Raw genomic sequence first — 27,547 nt, 5'->3', positions numbered from 1 at the left:
TTTAAAAAGAGGGAAGTTGAATGGCTAATAAACGTAGGGAAAGATAATTAGCCTCCTTAATGAGCAGAAAACTGAACAAAGAGGCGAAATTTCACACACCCAAAAGTGGCAAAAAATAAAAAGACTGATTCAAGCCAGTGTTGGAGAAGAATGTGGAGACACACTATCATACGCTGCTGGTGTGTAAATTGGAACAATCAAGTTAGAAAATATTCTAATAGTATCTTATACATTTTAAGATGTGTATACACCACTATCCAGGATTTCCAACCTAAGGAGACATGTTCCAAATGTTTATTACGGCTTTATTTGTAAGAATGAATGGTCGAAAGCAATCAATCTACCAAGGAATAACAGATAAATGTTATAATTTGTATAGCTGTAAAATGGACACTAAAATAAAGTCTCTAGAGATACTTGTATCAAGATGCACAAATCCCAAAACAATGTCAGGTGATTAAAAACAGGCCACAGAATATGTATGGTATGATACAATTAACAAACGTGGGATCTTCAAAAAGTACATGGAAAGATTCATATTATTTTTTAATTCCATTTTTCCATGAACTTTTTGAAGTGTGCTTCTAATATTCCAAAACATGAAATAATGTTGGACACATATAAATATGAAAGTAAAAGAAAGAAAACATAAATGAGAAGAAAAATGCCAAATTCAAACTAATAATTTACCTCTGACTATGATGGAAATGAGAATGAATCTGGGTAAGTTGTATGGGAGAGTTTCAGCTATACTTTGTAATACAGACATGGGTTGCTTAACGACAAGGATATGTTCTGCAAAATGTGTCATTAGGCCATTTAGTCACTGTGCAAACATCGTAGAATGTACTTGCACAAACCTAGAAGGCCTTCTACACACTCAGGTATATGGTACAGTCTATTGCTCCTACATGAGTAATGCGTTGCGCTCCGACATTACAACAGCGACAACGTCACTAGGTGGTAGGAACTTTTCAGCTCCATTTTAATCTTATGGGGCCATCATCATATTTATGTGGCACATCATTGACTGAACTGTTTGGTGGCACATGACTGTACTCTATTTCTTTGAAAAATAAAAAGACCCACGAACAAGAATGCAATTCATAAACAAAGATAATAAATGATTCACATTTTCTAGCAACCCCGTTTCTGTGCCCAGTCCTGCCCATTTCCTAAGACAGGAAAGAGAAGTACCTGGGAGAGGCTGGCAGGGAAAAGAGTATTGAATTAGGTTAGGATTTAACTTTGTCGTCACTGAAATGCATGTGAGTAATTACAGCTCTGGCTTATGCCACATCACTTAATTTCTTGGAAGAAAAATAATAAGGAAAGTAAGTGAAGAGGTATAGAATATTTTTAGACTCTGTATTTAAGTTCTGCTGAAAACAATAATGCTTAGACTGAATACTCCTCAGGAATGCCTGCGCATGGACTTTAGGATTTACTGCTAATCTGGACCATTTGCATTGAATCTGAGAGAAATGTATAAAACAAACATGTAAGCAAGAGTTTAAAAAATGCTTTTTGTTTAAAGTTTAAGTAGTTTGCAGGAGCCAAAAAAAAAAAAAAAAGAAAATAAAATACCTGTGCTCCCCTCTTCATGTATGTCTTGAATTTCAAAGTTTGACTGTGGTTTGATATGCAGACTTCACACCTCTGGGCGTGCAGGATTGAGTGGACCTCTAGCTTCTCTCTTCAGTAGAGGGACCCTGGGTGAGGACGTGGCACAGGACCACAGCAGGAGAAGAGTTACTGCTTTGTGGCTGCTTTTCCAGTCAGCTGTCACTCTGGTTCTCTTAGAGGTCACGAGCTGGATTTGGTAGACTTTTTGGGTTAGTAATTAGGCTGGGTGGAAAGAAAAACTCAAATGGCTTAAAACATCTTTGGAAGTTTTGGACTGAAAGTAGAGTCTTTGGGGGTTTGTTTGTTTACATGTGAGCAACAGCAAAAAAGGGGGAGTTCATTCCAAAGTGTTACCTTTATCTAGGAAGACCAGATATGAGATGAAGAGAAAATGGAAACTTCTTAACCAGAGGATACAGCACATAGTCGACCGTGGCGTGGTCATAAAATATACAGCAATCTGAAGGCCTTCCTAATTTTTTCATAGATGTTGGCTTGGTTTTTCAGAAAATTCTAGGGAAAATTTAAAACTTTAACACGTAGTTTCAATCCTTTCTGGATCTCTTCAATAAAGAACAAAAATAGGTTAAGTCCCTAAGAAACAAAATGAAATATATTCAGCTACAGATTGAGATATACTAGGTATTCAATAGTTATTCACTGAATAAATTAAGTCAAATTTTGGTTTCTTATGTTATTGAAACTAAAATTTTAAAAGTGTAAAATTTAAACTAAGGATAATTGCTTTAATTTAGGCCATAGAAGATGCCCAAGAATCCTCCCAATTCTGAAACTTTGAATTTAAATTTCTTTTTCAATAATACAGTACTTGATTACAAACAAAATTATTTAAAATATTTTCTTGGGCCAACCCCGTGGCGCACTCGGGAGAGTGCGGCGCTGGGAGCGCAGTGGTGCCCCTGCCACAGGTTCGGATCCTATATAGGCATGACCGGTGCTTTCACTGGCTGAGCACAGTGCAGGCGACACCACGCCAAGGGTTGCAATCCCCTTACCGGTCACACACACACACAAAAAAATTCTTAATAAAATTAGTATAAGTAAAATTTTTTCAATAGCTCCTTCAGAAGGGTGGGGCAGTCTGTTATTTATAAGAATTTTGCTGGAGGGTGAGATGTGGAGATGCAGATATATCTCAATCATGGTCTTAAAAAAATGAGTATTTTAAAAGTTTGGTGATGAATTAACAACTCAAGCAAAATAAAAATAAATGTTTTTTTAAATGTCTGTAGTAAGAATGGTTTAATAAATGCTATAAACCATAATTTTCACAATTTTATACTTAATATAGAGAAAAAGAAGAGCTAAACTCGCACAAAGAAACAAAAAATTACATAAATATTTATCATTGGTCTGAGCCAAAGTTTATTTTCTGCTACTGGTCTGTTATTAATATCAAATTTTCTTGGCATAAAGAAAAGAAAAAGGAACTAGGAATCTGGAGAAATAGACTTTACCATGTACCTGTTAAATTGCCTTTGACAAGTAATTTAAAGTCTCTGAGGTATCATTATGTTTATCTGTTGAATGGAGATGTTCATATTTGCTCTTCCTAGATCTCAGGGTCGTGGCAAAAAGCAAATGGAAAAATGAATATTGAAGTTCTTTGAAAAGCGGAAAGCACCATATAAAATGTACTTTATTAATTATTGCTAAGGAGAACACTCAGCTCATGGGTACTGAGGAGTTTAGTACTCCTGGAGAGTAAAAATAGGTGTGGAGTTCTGACAGGTGTGACCCTTGGTCCTTCCAAGTATTGATAATGGCTTTTCTCTCCTCCCTTTCCACATCCCCTTTCTCCATTTATTTCCCTTCTGTAGAACCTCTACCTGTAACCAGTGTTTCGATATATGACTATAAACCTTCTCCTGAAACAGGAGTTCTGTTTGAAATTCATTATCCAGAAAAATATAATGTTTTCACAAGAGTAAACATAAGCTACTGGGAAGGTAAAGACTTCCGGACAATGCTATACAAAGGTAAGAGGCAAAAGGAAGGCAGAGTCAAGGATGGCTATCACTTTTTACACGACTTTTCTCAAATGGTGTTCTCTCTTACTCTATAGAGGTTTTATAACTCATTACTTGACCTATAAATGTACCATTAAAATAGTTATTGGTTCATGAAAATCTTGCCCCGAGGAGTCCTAGAACATCTGGTTCATTAGTTGAGAATCATACACCATGCACACAGCATGAGACATACTCAAATTATTATCACTTATATATTACTCTGGCCAAAGGTAAAAAATTCACTTTTTAGGAGCACCTTACCTAACCATTTTTTCTTCTGGGTGTGATAGAAGGGTGTTTCCAGGACTGGGAAGCCAGAGAGGTGCCTTTTACAAAGTTTCACTTGGAGATGGTCCAAGATTATTCTCAAATGCGGAAGATAATACTTTGGATGCCTTAGTGTATTACATCAGAAAACAATCATTTAGCTGGTCCTAGAGGTAAATATATACCTGTGGGGAAAGGAGAGAGAGAAGAATGCAGAGGAATTAATAATTTAAATTATTCAAAAGAACCAAGTCAGTCTGTCTGGGTAGAAGGGCAGGGGTGAGAGAGTGAGAGAAGGAGTGGGGTCATTTGGCTTTACTGGGAGTGAATCCCAGTGGAGGAACTTGAATACTCTCAGAGCAGTGTCAAATCTGGCTGGTTGTAACCAGAAACATGTATTAATGAGATGCAGACTGGGTACCGGAGCACATAGGTCACGGTTTTCAGGAAAATGTCACTGACTTGCTGCTTCTACAAACTCCTTTCTTCCATAGATTTTTTTTTATGAGACACTGTTTAAAAAACATAGAGTGAATTTAGAGGATTTTTGAACTTTAAAAACATCAAATAAGGGCCGGCCCGGTGGCGCACTGCTACAGTGCGCCGTTTGGGAGTGCGGCGGCGCTCCCGCTGAGGGTTCGGATCCCACATACAGACCGGGTCCCGCTCACTGGCTGAGCGAGGTGTGGGCGAAGCACCGAGGGTTGCGATCCCGTTGCCGGTCCCGGTCCGGTACGGGCGCGACACTGAGGGTTGTGATCCGTTGCCGGACACGAAAAAAGACAAAAAGGAAAAAAAAACGTTTGGGAGTGCGGCGGCGCTCCCGCTGAGGGTTCGGATCCCACATACAGACCGGGTCCCGCTCACTGGCTGAGCGAGGTGTGGGCGAAGCACCGAGGGTTGCGATCCCGTTGCCGGTCCCGGTCCGGTACGGGCGCAACACTGAGGGTTGCGATCCGTTGCCGGACACGAAAAAAGGGGAAAAAAAAAAAAAACATAAATAAGCATAAACATAGTCTCCATAAATTACTGCATTCTTTATTTTCAATGAAAACAGATTATCTACAACTTAATAAGTGGGACCTTATTTGTTTATAGATCATATGCAAATACATGATCACGAATGACTGGAAAACAATTACTTAAACTGTTGTTCAGTGCAAAAGCCATGAGTTTAAACATGTTACTGGAAAAAAAAATTTTTAATAAAAATAAATTATTGAATATGCTCTCATTATTAAGTCAATTAATTTTTTAAACTATTCTTAGCTTTTAATTCAATAAGTGATACTTTTAGTTTCTTTCCCTCATTTCTTTTGACTTGGATTGGATTTTTTAATTTATTATTTTCTTTAATGTTTTCCAAATGAAATCAAAAGCTTTCTTTTCTTTTTTTTTTTTCCTTTTTGTCTTTTTTCGTGTCCGGCAACGGATCGCAACCCTCAGTGTCGCGCCCGTACCGGACCGGGACCAGCAACGGGATCACAACCCTAGGTGTTGCTCCCACACCTCGCTCAGCCAGTGAGAGGGAACCGGTCTGTATGTGGGATCCGAACCCTCGGCGGGAGTGCCACCGCGCTCCCAAGCGGCGCACTGTAGCAGTGTGCCACCGGGCCGCCCCCGAAAGCTTTATTTTCTTCTTTTTTAAAAAACTTGTCCTGTCTGCCAACTGGCAGATAAGCCAGTCTTCTTTTAAGATAGACTAGCTTTTATACATAAAAACATTTCTTGTAAAATTGCTATTTATTATGTCATAAAGTGGCAACATACCTTGGGTTTTTTATTTTAAAGTAAATAATTAGCATAAACCTAATCTCTGTAATTTCTGTGTATTATCTTTCCCACTTAATATCCAAAAAGTTTCTTTAACAAAAATTAACTTCAATTATGTCCAATCTTCTTAGGAATTTTAGCAGGAAAAGCCTTTCACGACTGAGTCTAAGATCCAAATTTCATCTCAGTCCTTCTACTTATTTTTTATTTCTGGCCTTGCCAGAAGTTGACAGAAATATTATCTTATGGATATTTAATTATAACCGTTTGAAACTTTCTAGAAGTTGGTGACATTTAGAAGACCATATTTTTAATGTAACTGATTTTTCTCTTTGCAGATTTCTTTAAAGGAAAAACAGTATTTAATCACTGGCTTCCAGGAATATGTTATAGTAATATCACCTTCCAGCTAGTATCTGAGGCAAGTTTTAATAAAAGTACCCTCGTGGAGTGCAGTGGTGTTAGTCATGAACCCAAACAGCATAGAACTGGTAAGTTCTGAAGAATCAAGTTTAGTGAGAAAATAAGTAAATTATATGCTGCTGTTTATTTTTTTATCCTTCTAAGAAATATTCTTCTTCAGAGCTAAGAAAGAAAATAAATATGAGTATATACTTTTAATAATCTAACACAAATTTTCTATCAATGTAAAAAGAACCAAGCAAAATATTCAATAAGCAAAATGTAAACTATGTCAAAGTAATTGTAGATTTATGATCTTTGAATAAAAAGGTATGTGACACTACCAAAAGTTATAACTAAGTAGTTTAACTGGATCTAGAATTGAATAACTATTCTATCATCTGACGAATGTCCATACAGCAGAAAAACAGAGGGAGACAGCTTAGTAAAGATGATCAGATTATTAAAGGAAAATATTGGAATTCAGATGCATCTAAAACTTGCTGTGTTTCATTTTGGTAGCATTGCTAATATGAAGCACTATTATAGGTTGGATGGATGGATGGATCAATCGATTGATTGATGTAAGAATGGATGGATAAAATACATGTATATCTACTAAGCACCCATAACCAGAAAAAGCACTGTGTGTGCCTAACATGCCTGAGTACTCAACAGAAGTACTGGAGAGGCCACTCCTAGGAGTACTGGAGATCGGTTATGATAGATTACCCCTGGCAATAGGAAATTCAAAGATGTCATGATTCTCATTTATTAGGCCAAGACAAGGAAACTGTTTCAGCTAAATAACTAATTCACCTCATGTCAACATCTAAGATTCTATTTGTGTTTTCCTTATTCAACAATTCAAGTAAAGAAAGATTAATTGAGCATCTTCTCCCTGGAAGTCATTGTAAGTACTGAGAGAGATGAAGACAAAGACAGGTGAGACAGGGTCGCTGTCCTCAAAAAAACGGTACAGATGCTATACAAGTGGCGATGATACAAGGCAGAATGAGATAAATGTTATGAAACAGTTCCAAAGTTATTGAACAACGCAAAAGAGGGAGAGATTAATTGTTATTAGAAGTTCACAGAAGAGGAGATATTTGTGCCATTTGAAGGACAGGCAGAAACTGTTGAGGCAGAGACCACACAGTGTGTCTTCATGATTTTCTACCTCTGGAACAGAATGCTTCTGTAATTCATGAACTCATTTTTGCTTGTATGTTTCATTTGAGAGAGGTGAGGAGTGAAGCCATGTTTTCACCATGTGTGGTAATGTCTCTAAGGCAAATTATATATGCAACTCTCTCACTTTTTAAAGAGTGAGATTGTGATAAACTGAAGACTATTTGCATAATTGTGCTTTAGAAGTGGTTAAATTACCACTTCAGCAAGCATCATATCACAAGTTAGTGTATTTGAAGTGTGACTGGCAATATGCTAATATGCCCACGTCATTCACAAAATATTAAAGTGTGTGCACTTAAAACCACAATTGTTCTTGCTGTAAATTTGCCTATATATTGGAAGTAAAATTAAACTCTATTTTATAAATCGGCTTGTATATTTGATTCATTAATAAATTATTTACTATAATAGTTAGAAATTATTTGAAAATGAAAATTCTCTCTCTTGCAGCCCCTTATCCACCTCGAAACATTTCTGTTCGTATTGTAAACTTGAACAAAAACAACTGGGAAGAACAGAGTGGCAGTTTCCCAGATGAATCATTCATGAGATCACGAGATACAATAGGAAAGGACAAACTCTTCCATTTTACAGATGAAACTCCAGAAACTCCCTCTGGCAACATTTCTTCTGGTTGGCCTGATTTGAACAGCAGTGACAATGAAACTACATCCCAGCCATACTGGTGGGACAGTGCATCTGCAACTCCTGAAAGTGAAGATGACTTCGTCAGTGTACTTCCCACGGAATACGAAAATAACAATACACTCAGCGAGACTGAGAAGTCAGCATCAGGCTCTTTCTCTTCTTTCCCTGTGCAAATGATATTGAGCTGGTTACCTCCAAAACCACCCACTGCCTTTGATGGGTTCCATATTCATGTAGAAAGAGAAGGTAAAGCAGTAGGAAATCAGAGGAAACAAGAAATGCTACAAAGGAAAGGAAATGAAATGTTTTAAAATTTGAGTTTAGAAAGAAAGACTGATGGAAGACAGTTAATATTTAAAGAATAATGGTAAAAAAAATAAAGGGGGAGGAAGGGAATTTGATTATTCAGTGCACATCGAGAACAGAAAACCAAAATGAATTGGATTGATCAAAATCAGAAGGTTTGGGTGATTCACAAGTTGTCAAAATTTGAAGTTATTTCAAATAGCCTTATTTGAGGGTAGGACAACATGTAGTCTCATATATAACATATTGTTTACTCCGATTTTATGTGGTAGAATGAGATAGAGCAATCAACTATACCCAAATATTATATAAAATTGAAATCCTTTGTCATTTCCAATTATCAAGTCAAAAGTCATTGGCCTGGAATTGTTTATATTGCAAAAAAAAAAAGCTTTATTAATCTGTCCTTGATATATTCTATGGAAAAAATAGGATCTTGTAATTCAGATAGTTTTTTTTTTACTGCCTATTTCCGCAAGGTTCTATCATGCTTTTATCTGACCGAAGTGTGTTCTTCTGAAGGCTGTTCTAGTTATCCACTGATGATAATGACACCAAATGTAATAAGCAGCAGGAGATGGACTGTGAAGCAACGTAAAATAATTCTTATGCTTAAAAGTTCTGGAAACAAACAGATGAGAGAAAATTATTACAAGTGTCAGACAAGATATCCATTTTAAAGCATTTTTGAGTATTCAATGCTACCACAAAGAACTTATAAGATATTTGGTGCTGGTTCTTTTTTGTCCCTACATCCATATGAGAAAGCCAGCGATCGTTACCTTCTCCTGACAACCTGCTTTTGTTTTGTGCACATAATTTCACTGAGTAAGATGCAGTATATACCCATCCCTAGTTTTACTGATTTGGACACCATATCTTAGTTTTGTTATTGAAAGGTATTGTGAAAAAAATTGAACTCTTACTCACGTTTCTTTTATGGTACCTGTAATTTAGAGGTACAGTTGAATTTGACAAAAGAAAGGAGGCAATATAAAAAATACCTTTTTTTTTTACTAATTGTTTTTACTAATTTTCTACATTCAGCATGCTTCCAGGTGTCAATTCATACATATTCTCTTTTTTATATGTGATTTAGAGAACTTTACTGAATATTTGACAGTGGATGAAGAAACGCATGAATTTGTTGCAGAACTGAAGGAGCCTGGGAAATACAAGTTATCTGTGACAACCTTCAGTTCCTCGGGATCGTGTGAAACTCGAAGAAGTCAGTCCGCAAAATCACTCAGCTTTTATATCAGTAAGTAACGAAGAGATTATTTTGTACTTACAGCACTAGAACAATGAGATTGGTGAGATTAACAATGCTCCGTCAATTATTCACAAACCTTAGGGATCCTGAGAATTCTTCAATGTCAGGAGAGACCAGGATCCATAATCTTTTGACAGCAGAGGAAATATATGTATGCTTCATTGCAGCAAACCTCCCCATGGATTTAACTTGAGGATTTTTTTTTTATTATTCTGATAATTGAACATTTATTAAACTGACCTTCCACACTAGCCATAGCAAACTCTCTAGAGACATGGACACACAGTTTGGGAAAGATGACTTTTGTTTGAGGCCATAGTGAAACTTGATATTATAGGATTATATGAAAAATCTCTTCAGAGTATTGAGTGTGTGGAGCTCAAAAAGAGGACAAAGATTCAAGTGTAGTGATATCCACGTGGTCGCCATAAAGTTGACAGGAGAAGACAAAGCTAGAAAAGCCCCAATGTCAAGTCTTACAGTGGCTTCTGCTAATTCCATAAGGGGTAATAGCAGAGGGAAAGCTACCCTCTAAAGGCTAAGCGACAGTGCATGTCTCAGTAATATGTTTTGCTAAACGGACTGGGTTTACTAAAAGTTTACAGGCCAAAAATCAATAACCTAGCTTATCAGGAGTTAAATGCACCTCTGATCAGCAGAAAGAAAAACCAGAAGGCAATGGATAAAAATTGCTCTCTCAGAAAAGGATGACTACTGTACATTCATTGCCTTCCTCAAAGGCAAAATACCAGCTTTCGTCGAATAATCCTCAAAAAGATGGACAGAAAGGGAAGAATGAGGACAGAGGGAGAAGACCAATTTATTTAGCTGCTTAAAAATGTGGGAAACGTCCCTTACATCCAGTAAAAATAACATCTTTCCTTAAGCAATCAAAAATGTCACCTCTGGTGAAAGGCCTGAAAGAGCCATCAGACAGGCAGAAAGAATATTCGGAATTGCCTAGCAGGTCTTTCAAGTGTGGGGGTCTTTGACGTGACATCACTTGAGAATGAGAACAAAGTCAAGCATTCAGTTCTTCCCATGAGGCTAAAGATGCTTCACTAACCAAGAGATTTCCTTGTCATGGGTACAGATCCACTGCAGGTGTTAACAGCTTCCACGGAAACTCCCTTCAATGATTCTGCTTTTCTCTGCTCTGAATTTCTAATGTGTTTCATACTGTACAGCACAAAACACAGAACCTACGAGAGTGTGGCATTTTTCTAGATTTATTTTATTTGTGTGCATCTTGCTTCTCATACCAAATTATAAAATCCTAGGCTAAAGTTATTCTATTTGCTTATTTATCCACTCTTTTATATATTCAACAAATATTTATTGAACCACTTTTATCAATTATTCTGCAGATTTTTAAAGTATCCAAACTGACTAGTGCCATTTAGATGTGAGAATTGCTCAAAAATATTATTTCAAAAAGATCCATCTCAATATTCACCTAGAAAAATACTAGGGTACTTCAAAAAGCTCATGAAAAATAGAATTAAAAGATAATATGAACCTTTCTGTGCACTTTTTGAAGACCCCCCATATAGGCCTCTAGAAATTTGTTTTTTTTCTGCCAATAAAAGAATGATATTTTTAGGTGCTTAGGATATTCTGTTCTGTGGTAATGAGTTATTATCGTGTACTATATATATACCCCTTTGGTTTAAAAAAGGATACTGCAGATATAAATATAATTTTTAACTGGGTAAGTGAGCAGCAAATTAGGGTGGGTTAGCTTTCTTCAACATAATATCATCACGCACTAGCTACATTACATTTGCAGCCCATTTTCCTGACCAAGCTGTTTCAGACATTCTGGGGTTGAGCTATTACACTGAGATTTATTACACTAAGATCTATGTTTCTGTTGCTGTATTATGTTTTATATTTATGTCATTTTTGAAGGCTTTCCCAGAGATGAAAATTAAGGCAGAAATTTACATTAGTCCCCCAACAGCTCTATGAATGAAACATTTTTATTATCCTCATTTTTCATGTGAAAGATACTGAGCCATAGAAAGTTCAGTGACCTTTCCCGAGTGTCAGAACGAAGATTAGAAACCAGGAATATTTGATGACAAAATCCTTTTCCATGTAGCCTGCAAGGACCCATTGCCTTGGGTTGATTATGAGGTCAGTCCTAATGTAAAACTATTAAATGAGTGAATTTGCTTTGCTTCTTCCTACTTTCTCTCTCTGAGCCTGCACTACAACAGCAGTCTCTGTGCAGTAATAAAACTTCACATTTATGTAGTTTTCTAACACATATTATCTCATTTGATGCCAACAGGAGCCTTATGAAATAGATTAATCAGAAGGCATCATGATATGTTGTCCCAAAGCACTGACTCAGGAGACAGGAGGTCTGGGGTGGGTTCCAAGCACTTACCAGCTCTGTGATATTGGGCAGGTATTCACGTCTCTGGGCCTCAGTTTCCTCGTTAGTAAAGGAAAGCATTGGATCTCTAAAGTTCCTTCCAATTTTAACATTCTATGGGTTGTCTATTTGACAGCTGCAATGGTTGAGATTCAGAGAAATTAAATAATTTTCCCAAAGTCATACCACTAATAAAGAGCAAAACTGAGTCTTGAGCCGATTTTTCTATCTCCAAACCAATACTTTTCACTATTTCATTGTGCTCCAGGAAGACCCACGCATGGTTAATAGCATGGATTTCGGAATCCCAGGTCTACTTACCCTATCTCTGCCTCAGTTTCCTCATCTGAAAAGTGAGATTTAATAATAGTACTTATCTCATAGGCAAGTTATAAAAATTAAAGTATTAAAATATGTAAACACATGTAAACTTAAAACAGAGCCTTGTCCATAATGGGTTTTATATCTCTTTGCCATCATTATTATCATTTTTTATTGTTATTTTTCTTGCACCATTTACAATGAGCCTGAGTCTGCCTTCCCAGCAGAGCCACTTCCTCCTTTTCCTCTCCTGGGTTCCAGCCTAGAAATACAGCATTTAATTAAGGAACTGAGAAATGCATCCTAAGCAAATAAAGGGAAACTGCACATTTGCATTTCAACACGGAATTTCTGTAGATAATAATCACCTTAACATGTCTTGAGTCCTTACTGTGTGTCAGGCACATTAAGCCAGCCTGTTGCTTGTTTCTTCTCTAATATAGTCACAGCCTGCCTCTTTGTTCCTGCTGTTGCCAGATTTAAAGTTTTTCACAGAATTGTACTCGAGGCTAATTTGAATCTCAAAGTAATTATATCTAGAAACCAAAGATCCTTATAGCAAAGGAATTATAAACACTGATGAAATGCCACACCCAGTCTTCATTAAAAGAGAAGTAAATTCTCTCTGGTGAAGAATTTACTGGAATACTCTCAGATGCACATTATTATGGAAGTGGAGCTTCTGTCTCCCAGTAGAACAGTTTTCCATGTTGTTGCTGAGGCTGCTCTTATTCAGATCAAGGTGAGGTCATGGAATTGAGGATTGTAGCTAGGCAGAGGATCTGAAGAGTTGCCAGGCTGACAGCCAATCTTTTTTCAAATATCTTTGCAAGGGCAAAGGGAAGACATGATTTTAAAACTAAAATCTATCTCATCCATTTCAGTGTGCAACCTCCTTTGTGCTCTGATTTGAAATGTTCAGGTCCTTCAGGAGAGTGGATTGAAGAGTTGACTGAGAAGCCCCAGCATGTGACCGTGCATGTTTTAAGCTCAACCACTGCCTTGATGTCCTGGACATCTTCCCAAGAGAACTACAACAGCACCATTGTGTCTGTGGTGTCGCTGACCTGCCAGAAACAGAAGGAGAGCCAGAGGCTTGAAAAGCAGTACTGCACCCAGGTAAAGGAAAGGAAACGTGGACGGGCACACCCACACCCTGCTGAAGCCCAGCCTCGCAGGGCAACGTGAGGAGGGAGGCATTTGCAGGAAGCTGAGGTCTGCCCAGGTGGGAGTGTTGTTACCAAGAGCCAGGAGAGGGGCCAGTAAATGCGTGGAGATAGCTCTTCAGCTACACTGTCGCCTTCCTCTTCCTTCATAGGAGGGTGATGTGCCTTTCACTTTCATTCCTTATGCAGAAGAATTTTTTTGTGCACCTCCAATGTGCCAGGTACTAGGATAATGTTGGAGATCTAGGTCGCTTTTAAACATCCTGCTCTTGCAGAGCTCATAATCTAGTGAGAGCAATGGTTGAGTGAACATAGAATTACTGCACCCTATAGAATAAGGCCTAGGCCAAAAATAAATGAGAGTGAGGCCATATGCGTTCCCAGGAAGAAGGAGCTGGCCATGGGTATTACGGATTGGAGGGAAAGAGGATTTGGAAAGTGGCCCGAAAAACTTCCCAGAGGAGGAAACAACCCAGCAGAGGGTTTGGGGGGGGTTTTGTTTAGGGTTTTGTTTTACTTTTTTTCATCCTTTCCGTTTTTATTTTGACTGTAAAAACGTGTGCTCGCTGAAGACATAATTCAAAAATTAAAAGCATATTAAGTAAAAAACTCCCCCCTCACCAGTCACAACTGAAAAAAGTTTTGAAGGATAAATCAAAGTTAGCACAGAGGAGAGCGAGGGGCTGCAGAGATAGTGCACAGATGAGTCGTCCTGTGAGTAGCTAAAGAATAAATCCACACCCAGTCATCGGTCCTGGATGCAACCGTGCAACGGGAGCTGAGAGCAAACCTTGCTCCCAGAAGCCCTGAGAACCTACGGTCCAGTCCTGTTTTCCTAAAATCTGCTTTCATTTTTTCATGAGGCCAAATATGGTGGTACTTGGTGTCTTTACATTAGGTTTTTCCCTATAGGCAAAAAACTCCGTTTAATTATCAATTCATGTGGAATACATTGCCAATGTAATACTCAGAAGAGATGTGAAAACTATTTGGAATGTTTACATTTCTCCCAGGAAAATTAAGTAGTTAATGAAATTCAAACAGTGAGGGATTTTAAATTGATAAGATGGATTCAGGAATCATGGCCTTTGAAACACTAGAAACCACAGAATGCTGAGATAAGCTCTTACTTGAGTATGAAACTACCCCTTGACTCGAATTAAATTAAAAATAAATATGTTAAACCAATTAACGAGTAATCACAGCTCATTGTACAGATTAGTAGCTTCCATCCCTGAGCATACCCAAGATGACTGACTCTTTACATTGATAGAAAAATGTGTTTTCCTCACAGACTATGACCTAGAACTCGACTGCTCCAAGGTACATTTCTCCGTTGCTCCACCAATGTGCAAATTGCATGTCTTCCACACAGAAGCCAGAGGATAAAGGAACAGATAGTGTCAATTATAAACAAGCCAGAAAAGGCCAGTGCAAGTGCATTTTGACAATGCCTTCTCAAATGCCCATATGAAAATAATGGGACATGAAATACCCTGTTAAGGACTAAGGGCAAGGAGACCCATATGTAAAGTGGAGTATGGGAAGGAGACGACTATACCAGTCACCATCTCAGTCACCATATGAACTTTTTGAGAAGTGTGTGATTAGTACAACACCATCACTAAGTATCAAGATATAGCAGTAAGCACTTTGTAAGGCTGTTGTAACCCCATGAAGTAATGTTGTAGAGAACACTTCTCATTTATTTATTTTTTTAATTTTTTTTAATTTTTTTTTTGTCTTTTTCCGTGTCCGGCAACGGATCGCAACCCTCAGTGTCGCCCCCGTACCGGACCGGGACCGGCAACGGGATCGCAGCCCTCAGTGTTGCTCCCGCGCCTCGCTCAGCCAGTGAGCGGGAACCGGTCTGCATGTGGGATCCGAACCCTCGGCGGGAGCGCCACCGCGCTTCCTAAGCGGCACACTGTAGCAGTGCGCCACCAGGCCGGCCCAGAACACTTCTCATTTAGATGAGCTCTTCTCTGCTGTTCTTTTATTTTTGGCCCCACTACACACATACACACACACACACACACACACACTCACACACACATATACTTTTCAGATGAGGAAATGTAAGTTCAAAAAGTGTCGAGAACCAACATAAAGTCAAGTGGACATTAATCAAAGGAATCTGCAAGATTTTCTCACCAAGGTGGATCTAACTTGGGCTTTGGACTTATTTCCTAAAGCAACCATAATCCAGAATGAAAAAATAATATTTCTTTAGTTCTATATTCAATGGTACTGTGTTTATATTAAATAGGAAATTCAAAATGTGGCCCTAAAGTAAGAGTGATTCTAAAACCAAATGCATATTAATAGCTATTCATGATGTTTCACTGTTTTATAGTCTCACTTTCCCCACTTTGCTTCTACCACTGACAGTGCCTTAGGCTCATTGCTGTATGTATTTATTACCTGGATGATCTGTGAGAGTCACTGCTAATGTCCCTACTGTGCCCTACAATTCCATCAATCTGTGTGACTGTGTGTGAGGCAGGTCCTGTGTGAGGTGCTAGAGAAAAGGTGAATTAGACCTGAACCCTGATTTCACAAAGCCAAGGTCTGGCCCTTCATGTAGGTACATTATATGCATTAATTTGAATTTACCCTCATCATACAGATACGTTTATGTCTGTGTCTTGCTTCATGCTCGACTTTTTATGCAAATGTTCTGGAGAAAGAGTTTTGTGATGTATTCCTCCTAACGACCATTGTTGTACTATTCATTAATAAATACATGTTGAACATAAAGTCATTGCCCAATCCGTGTTAGTAACGAACTTGGTTAATTTTTCAGGGTAAATGTGCTCTCATTATCTCTGCAAAGACTCACACACAATCATAAATTTTAGAACTGGGAAGCATTATATAACATATGTATGTACATTTCTTTCTATATGTGATCTGCCTTGGTCCATTAATACTTTCTGACAAGTTATAGGAATGTATAATAACTAAATGACAAAATCAGACAGAAAGACAAATCCATCTTTTGGCTTTACAAATGAAGAAATGGTAAAAGTTAAGAGGCCAAATATTTAAAGGACCTGCCCAGAGTTACACAGCTGGTTAGTATCAGGGCAGAGACTGGGACCCAAAGGATCTGACTTGGCAGCCTGTGCTATTTCTGTTGGATTGCATGTGCTATTTCACCCTTACCACCCATCTTCATGGAGTCTAGAGTACAGACTCCAGTGTCACACCGTTACCAGCTATGAGAACTCGAGCAACTGTATGTCTTCGTGTCTTCATCTGACATAAGGAGAAGCATATCCTACCTTGGGGGGTTGGAATAAAGATAAAAGGACTTGATGGTTAATGCAGTGTCAGGAGCATAGTGATAGTAAGTGTGCAAAGAAAAAGTGTTAGTTTCTATTTTTATCCAGGCCTAGCTGGATGTTTTTTAAATCAAGGGAGGGAGATGGAAAGGTTCTAGAGATCCTTCATGGAAAAATCTGAGTGACTGTAATAAATGTATAGAAAAGAGCTAATGGAAAGAGGATCACATGAAGTGGAAATAAGACCATATCAGATTCAAAGGAACATTCACTGTCCTCTCGTTCAACCCCATTATTTAATAATTTATTGCATATTTCTTCTCCCAGCTATGCTTTCTAATACATCTTTCCTCTTATCTCCTTAGCTGAGGAAAAATAGAACTAGTGCCTAGCTGGAGAGACATTTGGCTCAACTGAGTTCTTGGAAATGAAAATTTAAGCCAAACGGGAAAAATATTAAAATGCTAATACAGGTGGAAATTGAGGGAGGGAGTGTGAAATGATCTTGTAGAAAATAAAACGGTTATTATTTAGGAAGCAGAATACAGGAGCATTTCCCCTTCTCACCTTCAAAGGGAGGTCCAGGATAGATAAAAAGGCGTGGAGGGATAGAAGTGTAAGTATAGGTTGGCAGCTCAGCAAATATTCAGAAATTGGGAGAGGGCGTGATAAGTGCTGTTTATAATTTGTTACAAGGCAAGCAATTCACAATACCATTGCCCTTTCATCATATTATTTAGTAGTGTGATGTATATACACATAGCTACTTCTTATTTAAAAAGTACAATTTCCCTAGGACAAAGTTATTTTAAGGGCATATTCAAGTAGTATTAAAATATGATCGAACTAAAGGAATTTTAACATCACCCTAAAACAATCTACACTCTTTATGTCCTGTGTTATTCTAAATACTCTAAATAGGCAAATGCTAGTTCAGCATTTAGAAGTATGCTAGAATGTCTACAATGTGTTGTTAGATTTTTAAAATAAGATTGGAGCCATGTTAATAGTACAACACATATATGGTTCAATAGCATATTATTTATGTGTATATGCTAGAGGAAAGTCCATAAGAATTTCTACCAAAATATCAGGATTTGTGGGAGAAGAGCAGGAAAACTTCCAATTTCTTTCATTTGCTCTTTTTGGGGGGGAATAACTTTTACAATAAGCATGTGTGAATTTTATTCCTTAAAATGTATTTTAAAGAAATAAAACAGAACTGCCTAGTTGTGCATAATATATATGTCCTTATTCATAGTTTGTCTTTTGAGGAAATTCTGTATCAGATGAAATTCTGTATCTGTTGCATCACCTTGTCTATATGGCTTTCAGCAGAATTAAAAATCTAGAACTTGGGCAAGAAACCCTGACATGAAAGAGTGTAAATAGGAAAAGAACGGTGGAAATGCTAACTTACTAGTTCAGTTTAATCTTATTTTGATCAAGCCAATGGAAAAGATATTTTGGTATGCTGCTTCTTCTACTTAGGCATAGAGCAAATTGGACCAGTTCAAGGTATACAATTTCTACTGTGTATAATCAGTTTAGGGCACTGGGAAAGTTTTAAATTCGTATCATTTCACCAGTTCTGCTTATCGTTAAAATTTAATGAGACAAAAAAAATTACAGCATAGGTAAACTGTCAACAATATTGTTCTCCATTGACTGGTGTTTCTTCTTGCAACAATTCTACAATTTTATGTACCCCAGAGGCCAAAAAGTTGATAAGAGTAATAAGAGTTAACATTTATTGATACTCAGGTTTAAGCATTCTCACAACTCCACCTATATTCTAGTAATGAAGAAATCAAGCTAAGATGTTTTTTTAACTGTAAATAAATCCCCATGCTAATAGTCAAGATTTGATTTGAGGCAGTCAGAATAGAGAACCTGTGTTCTCTACTAAACAAGATGGTCTTAAATATTAGAGGCACTTAGAGTCAAAGCAGCACACTTTTAACGTGTCAGTTGAATTGGTCTTTGTGCATGCCAGCATTCAACTTTAATAAATACATTTTTAGTCATCTATAGGTTCTCATTACTTTTCTCTATATAGTATTTGTTACTAACCAAAAGTTTAAAAACAAAAGTAAAGAATAGCTCATCTGAGTGAGAAATGCTTTCTACAACATTATGTTATGGGCTTGCAACAGCCTTGCAAAGTGCTTACCACTGTACTGAGACTTGCCTATAGTGTAAATTAGAGGTCACAACACTAGGCTTCTAGTGCCAGCACTGAATCCAAATATGTGACCTTGGCCTTTCTCTGGCTTTACTTTGAACTAAATAATCTCTGAGGTCATTTCCATCTGTATAATTAGATATTATATGCTTCTAAGTGACAAGAGACTAAAGACATCCCTGCACTGATCTTTGTATGTATTCAGCTGACACTACAATTTAGGATGTCAGATTATCCTTATGGTACTGCAGATTTGATTATGGTTGGAGGCTACTGTGTCTCTAGCGTGCATAGTTACAATTGACATTGATGGGTATAAAGCAGTTCACAAGGCTTATTAAATGCAGCCACAGAATCTGAATGTTCTGGGTTCCCTTCAGTGTTCATATAAACTGTAAATCATCTTAATTTTGAAATGTGACCTTCCCTCACATGCGTAAAGACTTCTGGATTTCAAAGTCATCTGTGGTTCCATAAAGAGTTCCTGAATACTGCTTCTGCCTTTGTGTCACATTCTGAAAGCCCAGCTCTAAATAAATCTTACTGGTGTTTTCTTTAAAGGTGAACTCGAGCAAAGCTATTATTGAAAATCTGGTTCCTGGTGCCCAGTATCAGGTTGTGATGTACCTAAGAAAAGGCCCTTTGATTGGACCACCTTCAGATCCTGTGACGTTTTCCATTGGTAAGTTGCTAGCCACAAGAACAATGATTCGTCTTTATCAGAGTTCTGGTGGAAGGGATGCAGTGGGGAGGCCAGTGCTAGTTCACCCAATACTCTACCTTCAGAGTGTAAACAACTAGACTTGCACACTTGGAGGACATCCTTAGCATTTACTACTCTGAGGAAAAATCACAGGCAGCTATATTCAAGTTTTCAATGATTATATCGGAAGAGTGAAAACCTTGATTATTAAGTAGAAATCTGAAGCCCTTGCTAAGATAATAAACATTCCTTTTTGTCTTTCTTTTTCCACCCCCTACCCCTCTTCTTTTTAGTTCCTACTGGAATAAAGGATTTAATGATCTATCCCTTGGGTCCTACAGCAGTGGTTCTGAGCTGGACCAGACCTTACTTAGGAGTGTTCAGAAAATATGTGGTCGAAATGTTTTATTTCAACCCTGCAACGATGACATCAGAGTGGACGACCTACTATGAAATAGCAGCGACTGTCTCCTTAACTGCATCAGTGGTAATCCTCCCGTAACCAGCTGTCACACGTCCCTATCTAAACAGACAAGCCTTTCTGTGCCAGATGTGCCAGAATGAGTTGTCTGTAAATTAGATCATTTTGTAGATACCCATACATAGGTGGTTTGCTACTTTCAAGGTTTTTAAGTGGGTTTTGCTTTGAGGTTTTGGGGTGTTTGGATTCTGTTCTTGTTTTAGAGAGGAAGAGAGAGAGATTTGCATGAAGCTAGCTTTCATCCCAGTTGAAGTTATTTGTTAATCAACATTTTTTTCTAACAAATTTGCTTAAAGTGGAGTAGTGCTATCAAAGGCTTATTGTTTCTCTCTGCTCCTAAGGAGCAAAACACGATTCCCCATAGGTCTTCCATAGTCAATTGACACTGCCTAACTCCGAGAATGACTCTTCTTGGCATCCACAAATCAGTTAGATGCCAATAATGTCAGGCCAGTAGAGGACGGTTTTCAAGAGAACAGGTAAAGATTGCTCTCTCTGAGACTGGAATAATTTTTAAAAAGTGTAGGTTACCTGCAGGTTATTTATGCATGAAGTAAACTGTTGGTCTCTACCCAGTTGACGACTCTGGTAATTGCCACCCAACGGGGACTCCTGCTCAGGGCCCATGTTGGAAGACTATAAAGTTGTGAGAGGCTATGTGAGAGGCCACTTGTGTTAGGAATAGGGAGATGTATGTGCACGGTCACTTAAAAATAAATACTATCTCACTTGTGTAATATTACTCAGGAAATTGCAAGGTGAAACCAAAATTGGAAACGTTTTGCTCTGTCTTGCAATCACCTTTCAAAAATTATATTTTTGTATTTTAACTTTTTTATGTTTCATCTCATTCCAGAAAGAATTTTTTATTATGGAAAAATGGGGAAATACAAAAAGGCACAAAAAAGGAAAATTAAAAATTTCTTATTAATTTTTTATGACCTAATGAAAGTAACTCTTACTCCAAGAATATTATTTTCCCCCTTAGTCTTTTGTCTCCTTGCTTTTTTTTTTTTCTCTCATTCAGAGAATAGCTAACCTGTTGCCAGCCTGGTACTACAACTTTCGGGTTACCATGGTGACATGGGGAGACCCAGAATTGAGCTGTTGTGACAGTTCCACCATAAGCTTCATCACAGGTGAGTGGTGCTGGGAAATAGTTCCAAGAGGAAAGAGCACTGCATATTTTGAGGAGATTCTAAGGGCTGTGTTTCCAGAGTGCCAGCCATTCCCCCAGCACTGACTAAGCATCAGTATCACAGAAGGTAATATGCTTGATTCTGATCATTCATTATTTGCTTAGTTAGATAATGTTTAAAATTAAAATATCTTTTTTGTTGAGTTACTGCCCTTGACTTATCTTTATTCTGAGTCACTGCCCTTGATTTACATGCTCCACAGTTGGGATTGATTAGAACAGAGATGCAGCAGACAGAGCCTTCAGCTTCACACTGCGCACTCGATTGATTTCACCCATTTGATGATTATATCTGTTAGCGTGCCTCGTGCCTCCACTTCCTTATTAATTAAGCCATTTTTAAAGTCACAGGCCAACTGCAGTAGGGTCCATTGCAGGAGTTAAAAACAGGCTTTGGAGACCAACAGACCTGGATTTGAATCATGGCTTTCCCACATACCACATGTAACCTGAGGAAGTTAACTTTTCTAAGCCTCAATTTTTTTTTATGTGTAAAATGGAGATGATAATAGTATCAATTATCAATTATTATTTTCTTTTTTTTTTTCCTTTTTGTCTTTTTTCGTGACCGGTAACGGGATCGCAACCCTCGGTGTCGCGCCCGCACCACGCTCAACCAGTGAACGGACCGGTCTCTATATGGGATCCGAACCCTCGGCGGGAGCGCCACACTCTACTGAGTGCGCCACCGGGCCGGCCCCACTATTATTATTTTCTATTGTTACTTAGCTACTTAGCAAAATACATGGCACAAAGTTAAGTATTTAAAAAACAGTTCTGTACTGGCCAGCTGCCATAAATAAGTAAATAATAAAAAACTATTAATCTTAGATCCTCAAGAACCTTAAATTATGTAGTTGCATCATCAATAGTATGAAAAGCAGAAATTCATCAAAAAAACACTAACCCTTATTGTTCAATCTAAGATTTTTAGTTGGACAAGGTTATAGTTAAAGTTGTACTGAGAAAACACAGGAGAAAAATATTTAGATGAAGAATAATTTTGGCAAAATAGTTTCCTCCATGGGCATCTGGTTTTACTGTTGAAACCTATCAATGAAAAGAATGGAAAGAAATCAATCATATGTAAATTCTTACACAATTAACTTAAATAGTAATATAATTATGGGAGGACAACTGTCTGGAAAAAGCCCAGACTTGGCAGCTGAACATGGGTCTGCTCATTTCTAGCTGTAGAACTTTGAGCAAATTATCTTAATGAACGGGCCTTCTATTCTCTCATATACTGATGAGAGTTCTACTGAACTCTTTAAAATATTACCTGACTGCTGGTTAACAGAGTAAATTATTACTTACTGTATTGGAACACCATCTTGAGATATCTTTGCAGTGTTTCATAGCGGGACGTCAGAAATAAAATATTAATAGGATTTGGGGTCCTGACTCAAGTGGTTTAAGGTGTGCCCCTCAAGGTGGGAAACTGACAGGGATTAAGCATAGTTTATGACAGCTCAGGTGGTCACAGCAAGCCTGGATAGTAAACTGTGGTTAATAAGTAAGCTATTCACCTGGGTCAGCAGTCTACTGTTCCCAGGAAATCAATCTTTGGGAATTTCTTATCTTTTCCTGGGACAAACGATGAAGTCATGCTGACACCAGCGGTATACAGTTTTATCTGAGCATATTGACACAGATAGTCTCAATTCTCACACTTATTAATGGGTATAATAATAATAAATACCTTACAGGATAATGTTAGAATTATGATTTATATGATATAAATCACTACTAAAACATACGTAAAGGACTCTTTTAATTTTTTATACTTCTTTTTCAAGCCAATTGAAATTCTAGTGTTTGTTTTCAGGTTTATGTATTTATTTATTTATTTTTGGTGGCTAGCCGGTATGGGGATCTGAACCCTTGATCTCATTACCAGCACCGCACTCCAACCAAGCTAACTGCTCAGCCTCTTTTTTGTTTTTGTGGCTTTTTTTTCTTTTTTTGCCTTTCTTTCCTCATTTCATTTAAAACAAAAAAATCATTTTACTTTCCCATGCTTTCACTTTTAATCTAAATTGCTAAATTGTGTGGTATTAGAGGAAATAGGAGCAAAATATTCTAATTAGGTATGATTTACTAGGAAGTCAAGCCTACTATCTTTGTTAGGCAACATAGTCTGTAAGCCAAGTTCATAGTAATTATGCTAGTGTACCAAATAATTATTAATAAATAGTGACATCTTGTGGGCCTTCACAATATGATAGATTTTAAAGCAACAGCCTATATATAAAAATCTGAAGATCTAGTACATGTGAAGAAGAGATATATACTTCTGGGTTTACAATTTTAAAATGTTTCTGGTCTTCACTAAAATCAGAAGGTGAAAATATATCCTTTGGGAAAACACATGTATAGATGTTTGTATATGATGAAGTATGTCAGAATATATTAAGAAGCTATAGAGAAGCCAAAGTTGTTTTCTTTTAGTAGAATATTCTGAAATATGATGTAGATTTGTGTTACACATTAAATACATTTTTGGCATTTCAATATTTTATTATTAAACATAATAGAAATGTTTTTTCTATTTCAATGAAACAAATGTTTTTTGCTTTATACATTACAAATTCTTCAGTAAATAATTGTTTTGAAAGCAGTTAGTTATGAATATTTGTTATGAGTATTAACATCTGTGATATTGTAAAAATATTTATTTGGGCTTTTTTGCCTTTTATTTCCTTTTTTATTGAAACATAGTTGATTATACATATCTGTGGGGTACAGAGTTGAATATCAATACCTGTGTGCAATATGTGATGCTCAAATCAGGATAATCAGTATATTCAACAATATACAGTGTAAACATATTTCAACATTATACAGTGCAAACATATTTCATGGCCCTTTACCAATCCTCTCTTATTTCCCTGTCCCTCCCCCTTTCCCAGCCCTGGTAACTTCAGTTCTGTTCTGTCCTTTTGAAAGTTCAATGTATTATTGTGATTATTCTTCCCTTCCTTCCTTCTTTCCTTCCTCCCTCCCTCCCCCCCCTCTCCTTCCCCACCCCCAGCTCCCACTTAAGAGTGAGAACATGCACTATTTCTTTTTCTATGCCTGGCTTATTTCTATGCCTGGCTTATTTAACATGATTTTCTCTAAGTTCATCCATGTTGCTGCAAATGGCAGTATTTCATTCTTTTTCATGGCAGAGTAGTATTCCATTGTGCGTGTATACCACATTTGCTTATCCAATTGTCTGTTGATGGACATTTAGGTTGGTTCCAACTCTTGTCTATTGTAAATAGAGTTGCAATAAACATGGGGGTTCAGGTATCCCTTAGACATGATTTCTATTACCTTGGGTATATACCCTGCAGTGGAATTGCTGGATCAGATGGATCTATCTGTAGTTGTTTGAGAAATCTCCATACCATTGTCCATAATGGCTGTACTAATTTATAGTCCCACCAACAGTGTAGCTGGGTTCTCCTTTCTCTGCATCCTTGCCAGCATTTGTTCTCTGCCTTTTTGATGAGAGCCAGTCTAACTGGAGTGAGATGATATCTCAGTGTGGTTTTGATTTGTATTTCCCTTATGCTGAATGATGTTGAGCATTTTTTCATGTGTCTGTTGGCCATCTGTATATCTTCCTTTGAGAAATGCCTATTCAACTCCTTTGCCCATTTTTAATTGGGTTATTTGGTTGTCATCCCTGTCTCCTGGAATATGACTCCTAAAATCCTTAAAATCTCCAAAGTGCTGTCTTTTCATATGCTAATGAGTTGGGTGATGGCTGGCAGCCTCTAGGAAGTTTCAGAATAGGGGATGGTCACTGGAAAGAGCAAGGCAGTCCCACCCCTCCCAAGCCCTGGAGAGGGGAGAGGTACTGGAGGTTAAGTTGAGTGCCACTGGCCAAAGATTAAATCAATCATGCCTATGTAATGAAGCTTCCATAAAAACCTGACAGAACTGGGTTCAGAGAGCATCTGGAGGTTCCTGGAGGGTGGCGTGCCCTGGAAGGGCACCTCGCTTTATGCATCTCTTTGCTATATCCTTTGTGATATCCTTCATAATAAATGGGGAAATGTAAGTAAGTGTTTCCCTGAGTTCTGTGGGCTGCTCAGTTAATTAATCAAACCCCAATTTATAGCCAGAAGCATACGTAAAACAACCTGTAGCTTGGGATTGGCATCAGAAGTGGGGGAGAGGGCAGTCTTGGGGACTGAGCTCTTAACCTGGGGGATCTGACACTATCTTCAAGTAGACAGTGTTAGAATTGAAATGGACACCCGGCTGGTGTCTGCTGTGGAACTGCTTGCTTGATTGTTGGTGGGGGGAAATCCCCACACATCTGGTCACAGAAGTCAGTCTTCTATGTTGATTATTGTTACTAAGTAAGAGTATAGAGGGAAAAACACTTTATTTTGATGTGTGTGTGTGTGTTTCCAAACAGCATCATTAAAGAAAATTATTTTTTATGATTTAGAGAAATTCTGAAAATATTTTAGTTGATATTGTGATGTATCTCAGAATGGAACGCTTACTTGTGTTCAAACCAACATACTCTTAAAATTTAAATCAAACTGTGTATTATTTCTTAAAATCTTCAGAATAATCAGTTACTTTAAAAAATAATTAAAATATGCTTTCAGAGCTCATATATTATAAACCTTGTGATGAACTGTCCTCCCCAATTAGCAAATAATTTTTAAAATTTAAATGTGTATGAATGTAAAATAAGTAACAAGTTCAGTGTTAGAATTTACCTTTGTGGCATGATATATTTTTTAAAATCCCTTTTTCCTTCACTGCTTGCTTCAGCAACATTTATTAAGAGCCTACTTTCTGCAAAGCAATGGGCTAGACACTGTCGATAATACTGCCTTGTTATTTTATGTAAATAACATTCGTCCTTTATATTACTTATAGTGCTATTATCTTCTATCCTTCTACCCTACTCTTCTTTATTCCCATAACCATCTTCACTGTACCACAAAGAAAGAGATTTACTTTTACAGGAACCCAAGTTTTCCAATACTCCTAAGATACTAATTTCACCAACGCCTATTAATAGTGATTGATTGATATAACAAATATAGCCAAACAAGTGAACCCTATTTTAGGAAATTTGTGACCATGAAATTTGTATAAAAGACCTTAATAACCTTAATAAGCCTTAATAGATGGCTCTGGCTCTCTTGTGTCTGAGATATACAAGGTGCCTACCTGAAACAAGTGCCTACCCTGTATCACCAACCTTCACTCTGTTACTGAGAGTCCAGGAGTCCCCAGAACCATCATGTGCTATGAATTTTAAATTTCTAAGTTAACTCTATATGAGATTTTGTGCTCTACTGATAAGCACTTAAATTATTAGTCTATTATACTAACCTGTGCCTCTTTCTTCCCTTGTAGCCCCAGTGGCTCCAGAAATCACTTCTGTGGAATATTTCAACAGTCTGTTATACATCAGTTGGACATATGGGGATGACACAACTGACCTGTCCCATTCTAGAATGCTACACTGGATGGTTGTTGCAGAAGGAAAGAAGAAAATTAAAAAGAGTGTATGTTTCTTTGAATCCCCATGTTAGGCATCTAAACATTTAGTTGCACAAACTATTGAAGACCATTAAGCAAACATTTATTGAAACGTTAAACAAGTGTTTGTATGCCAGTTGGTACTGTATTAGGCTCTAGAGATGCGACAGTGAACAAAAATTCCTTTCCTTTTCATCTTTAACAGTGAGTTGTAATAGTTGTAACTATTGATTTCATTTATATTTAAAGTTACGATTTAAGAAAATTACAATGAATGTATTTCAGTATTTTCTCCATAATCACCAGTACCTGAATACTTGGGTATGCTCAGAATGCTGAATTCTTTTCTAAGCTTTTTGACATTGTATTAACTAACGAAGAAACAAACAAACAAAAAGAGAATGGCTCAGACGCAATAGAAGCCTGTGTCTCTCTCGTGACAACACAGGACTAACAGGGCACTTCTGCTGTAGGAGGTCATCCGGGGATCCATATTCCTCCTGCTGTGTTGTTCCATCAGCCACTATGTGTAGTCCTGCAGAGCGGAAGCTTCATCATCATTCCATACATATTCTAGCCTCGGGAAGGAGGAAAGAGAGAACATGGAGGCCCAGCACTTACAGGATGTGAACTGAACTATAAGTTGCCCATGTGACTTCCACTTACAATCTATTGGTCAGAACTTGGTCACATGGTTTCCTTTAGCCATAGGGGAGGATGGGAAATGTAGTCTTTAGGTAGGAAGCCATGTGTCTGTAGACATAGCTTCTTCTGAGCTTTTTAGATTGTACATGTC

The 27,547-nt window shown here is 37.6% G+C and overlaps 1 protein-coding gene across 1 annotated transcript in view; it reads left to right on the top strand.

Moving 5' to 3' along the window:
- PTPRO (protein tyrosine phosphatase, receptor type, O) overlaps window positions 1–27,547 on the top strand; it is a gene marked incomplete at its 5' end in the record, with an annotated part of 159,856 nt that overhangs the window by 43,252 nt on the left and 89,057 nt on the right. Inside the window, 9 exons of the mRNA XM_008586534.1 lie at window positions 3,468–3,626; window positions 6,038–6,190; window positions 7,746–8,189; window positions 9,349–9,510; window positions 13,149–13,345; window positions 19,426–19,546; window positions 19,861–20,054; window positions 21,076–21,187; window positions 26,626–26,777. Of these exons, the coding sequence (XP_008584756.1) occupies window positions 3,468–3,626; window positions 6,038–6,190; window positions 7,746–8,189; window positions 9,349–9,510; window positions 13,149–13,345; window positions 19,426–19,546; window positions 19,861–20,054; window positions 21,076–21,187; window positions 26,626–26,777 (1,694 nt within the window). The remainder of the gene's footprint in view (window positions 1–3,467; window positions 3,627–6,037; window positions 6,191–7,745; window positions 8,190–9,348; window positions 9,511–13,148; window positions 13,346–19,425; window positions 19,547–19,860; window positions 20,055–21,075; window positions 21,188–26,625; window positions 26,778–27,547) is intronic.

This window comes from Galeopterus variegatus, unplaced genomic scaffold (genome assembly GCF_000696425.1).
Source record: "Galeopterus variegatus unplaced genomic scaffold, G_variegatus-3.0.2 Scaffold4013, whole genome shotgun sequence".
Lineage (NCBI taxonomy): Eukaryota > Metazoa > Chordata > Mammalia > Dermoptera > Cynocephalidae > Galeopterus > Galeopterus variegatus.
This window is presented reverse-complemented; position numbering and strand designations above follow the sequence as displayed.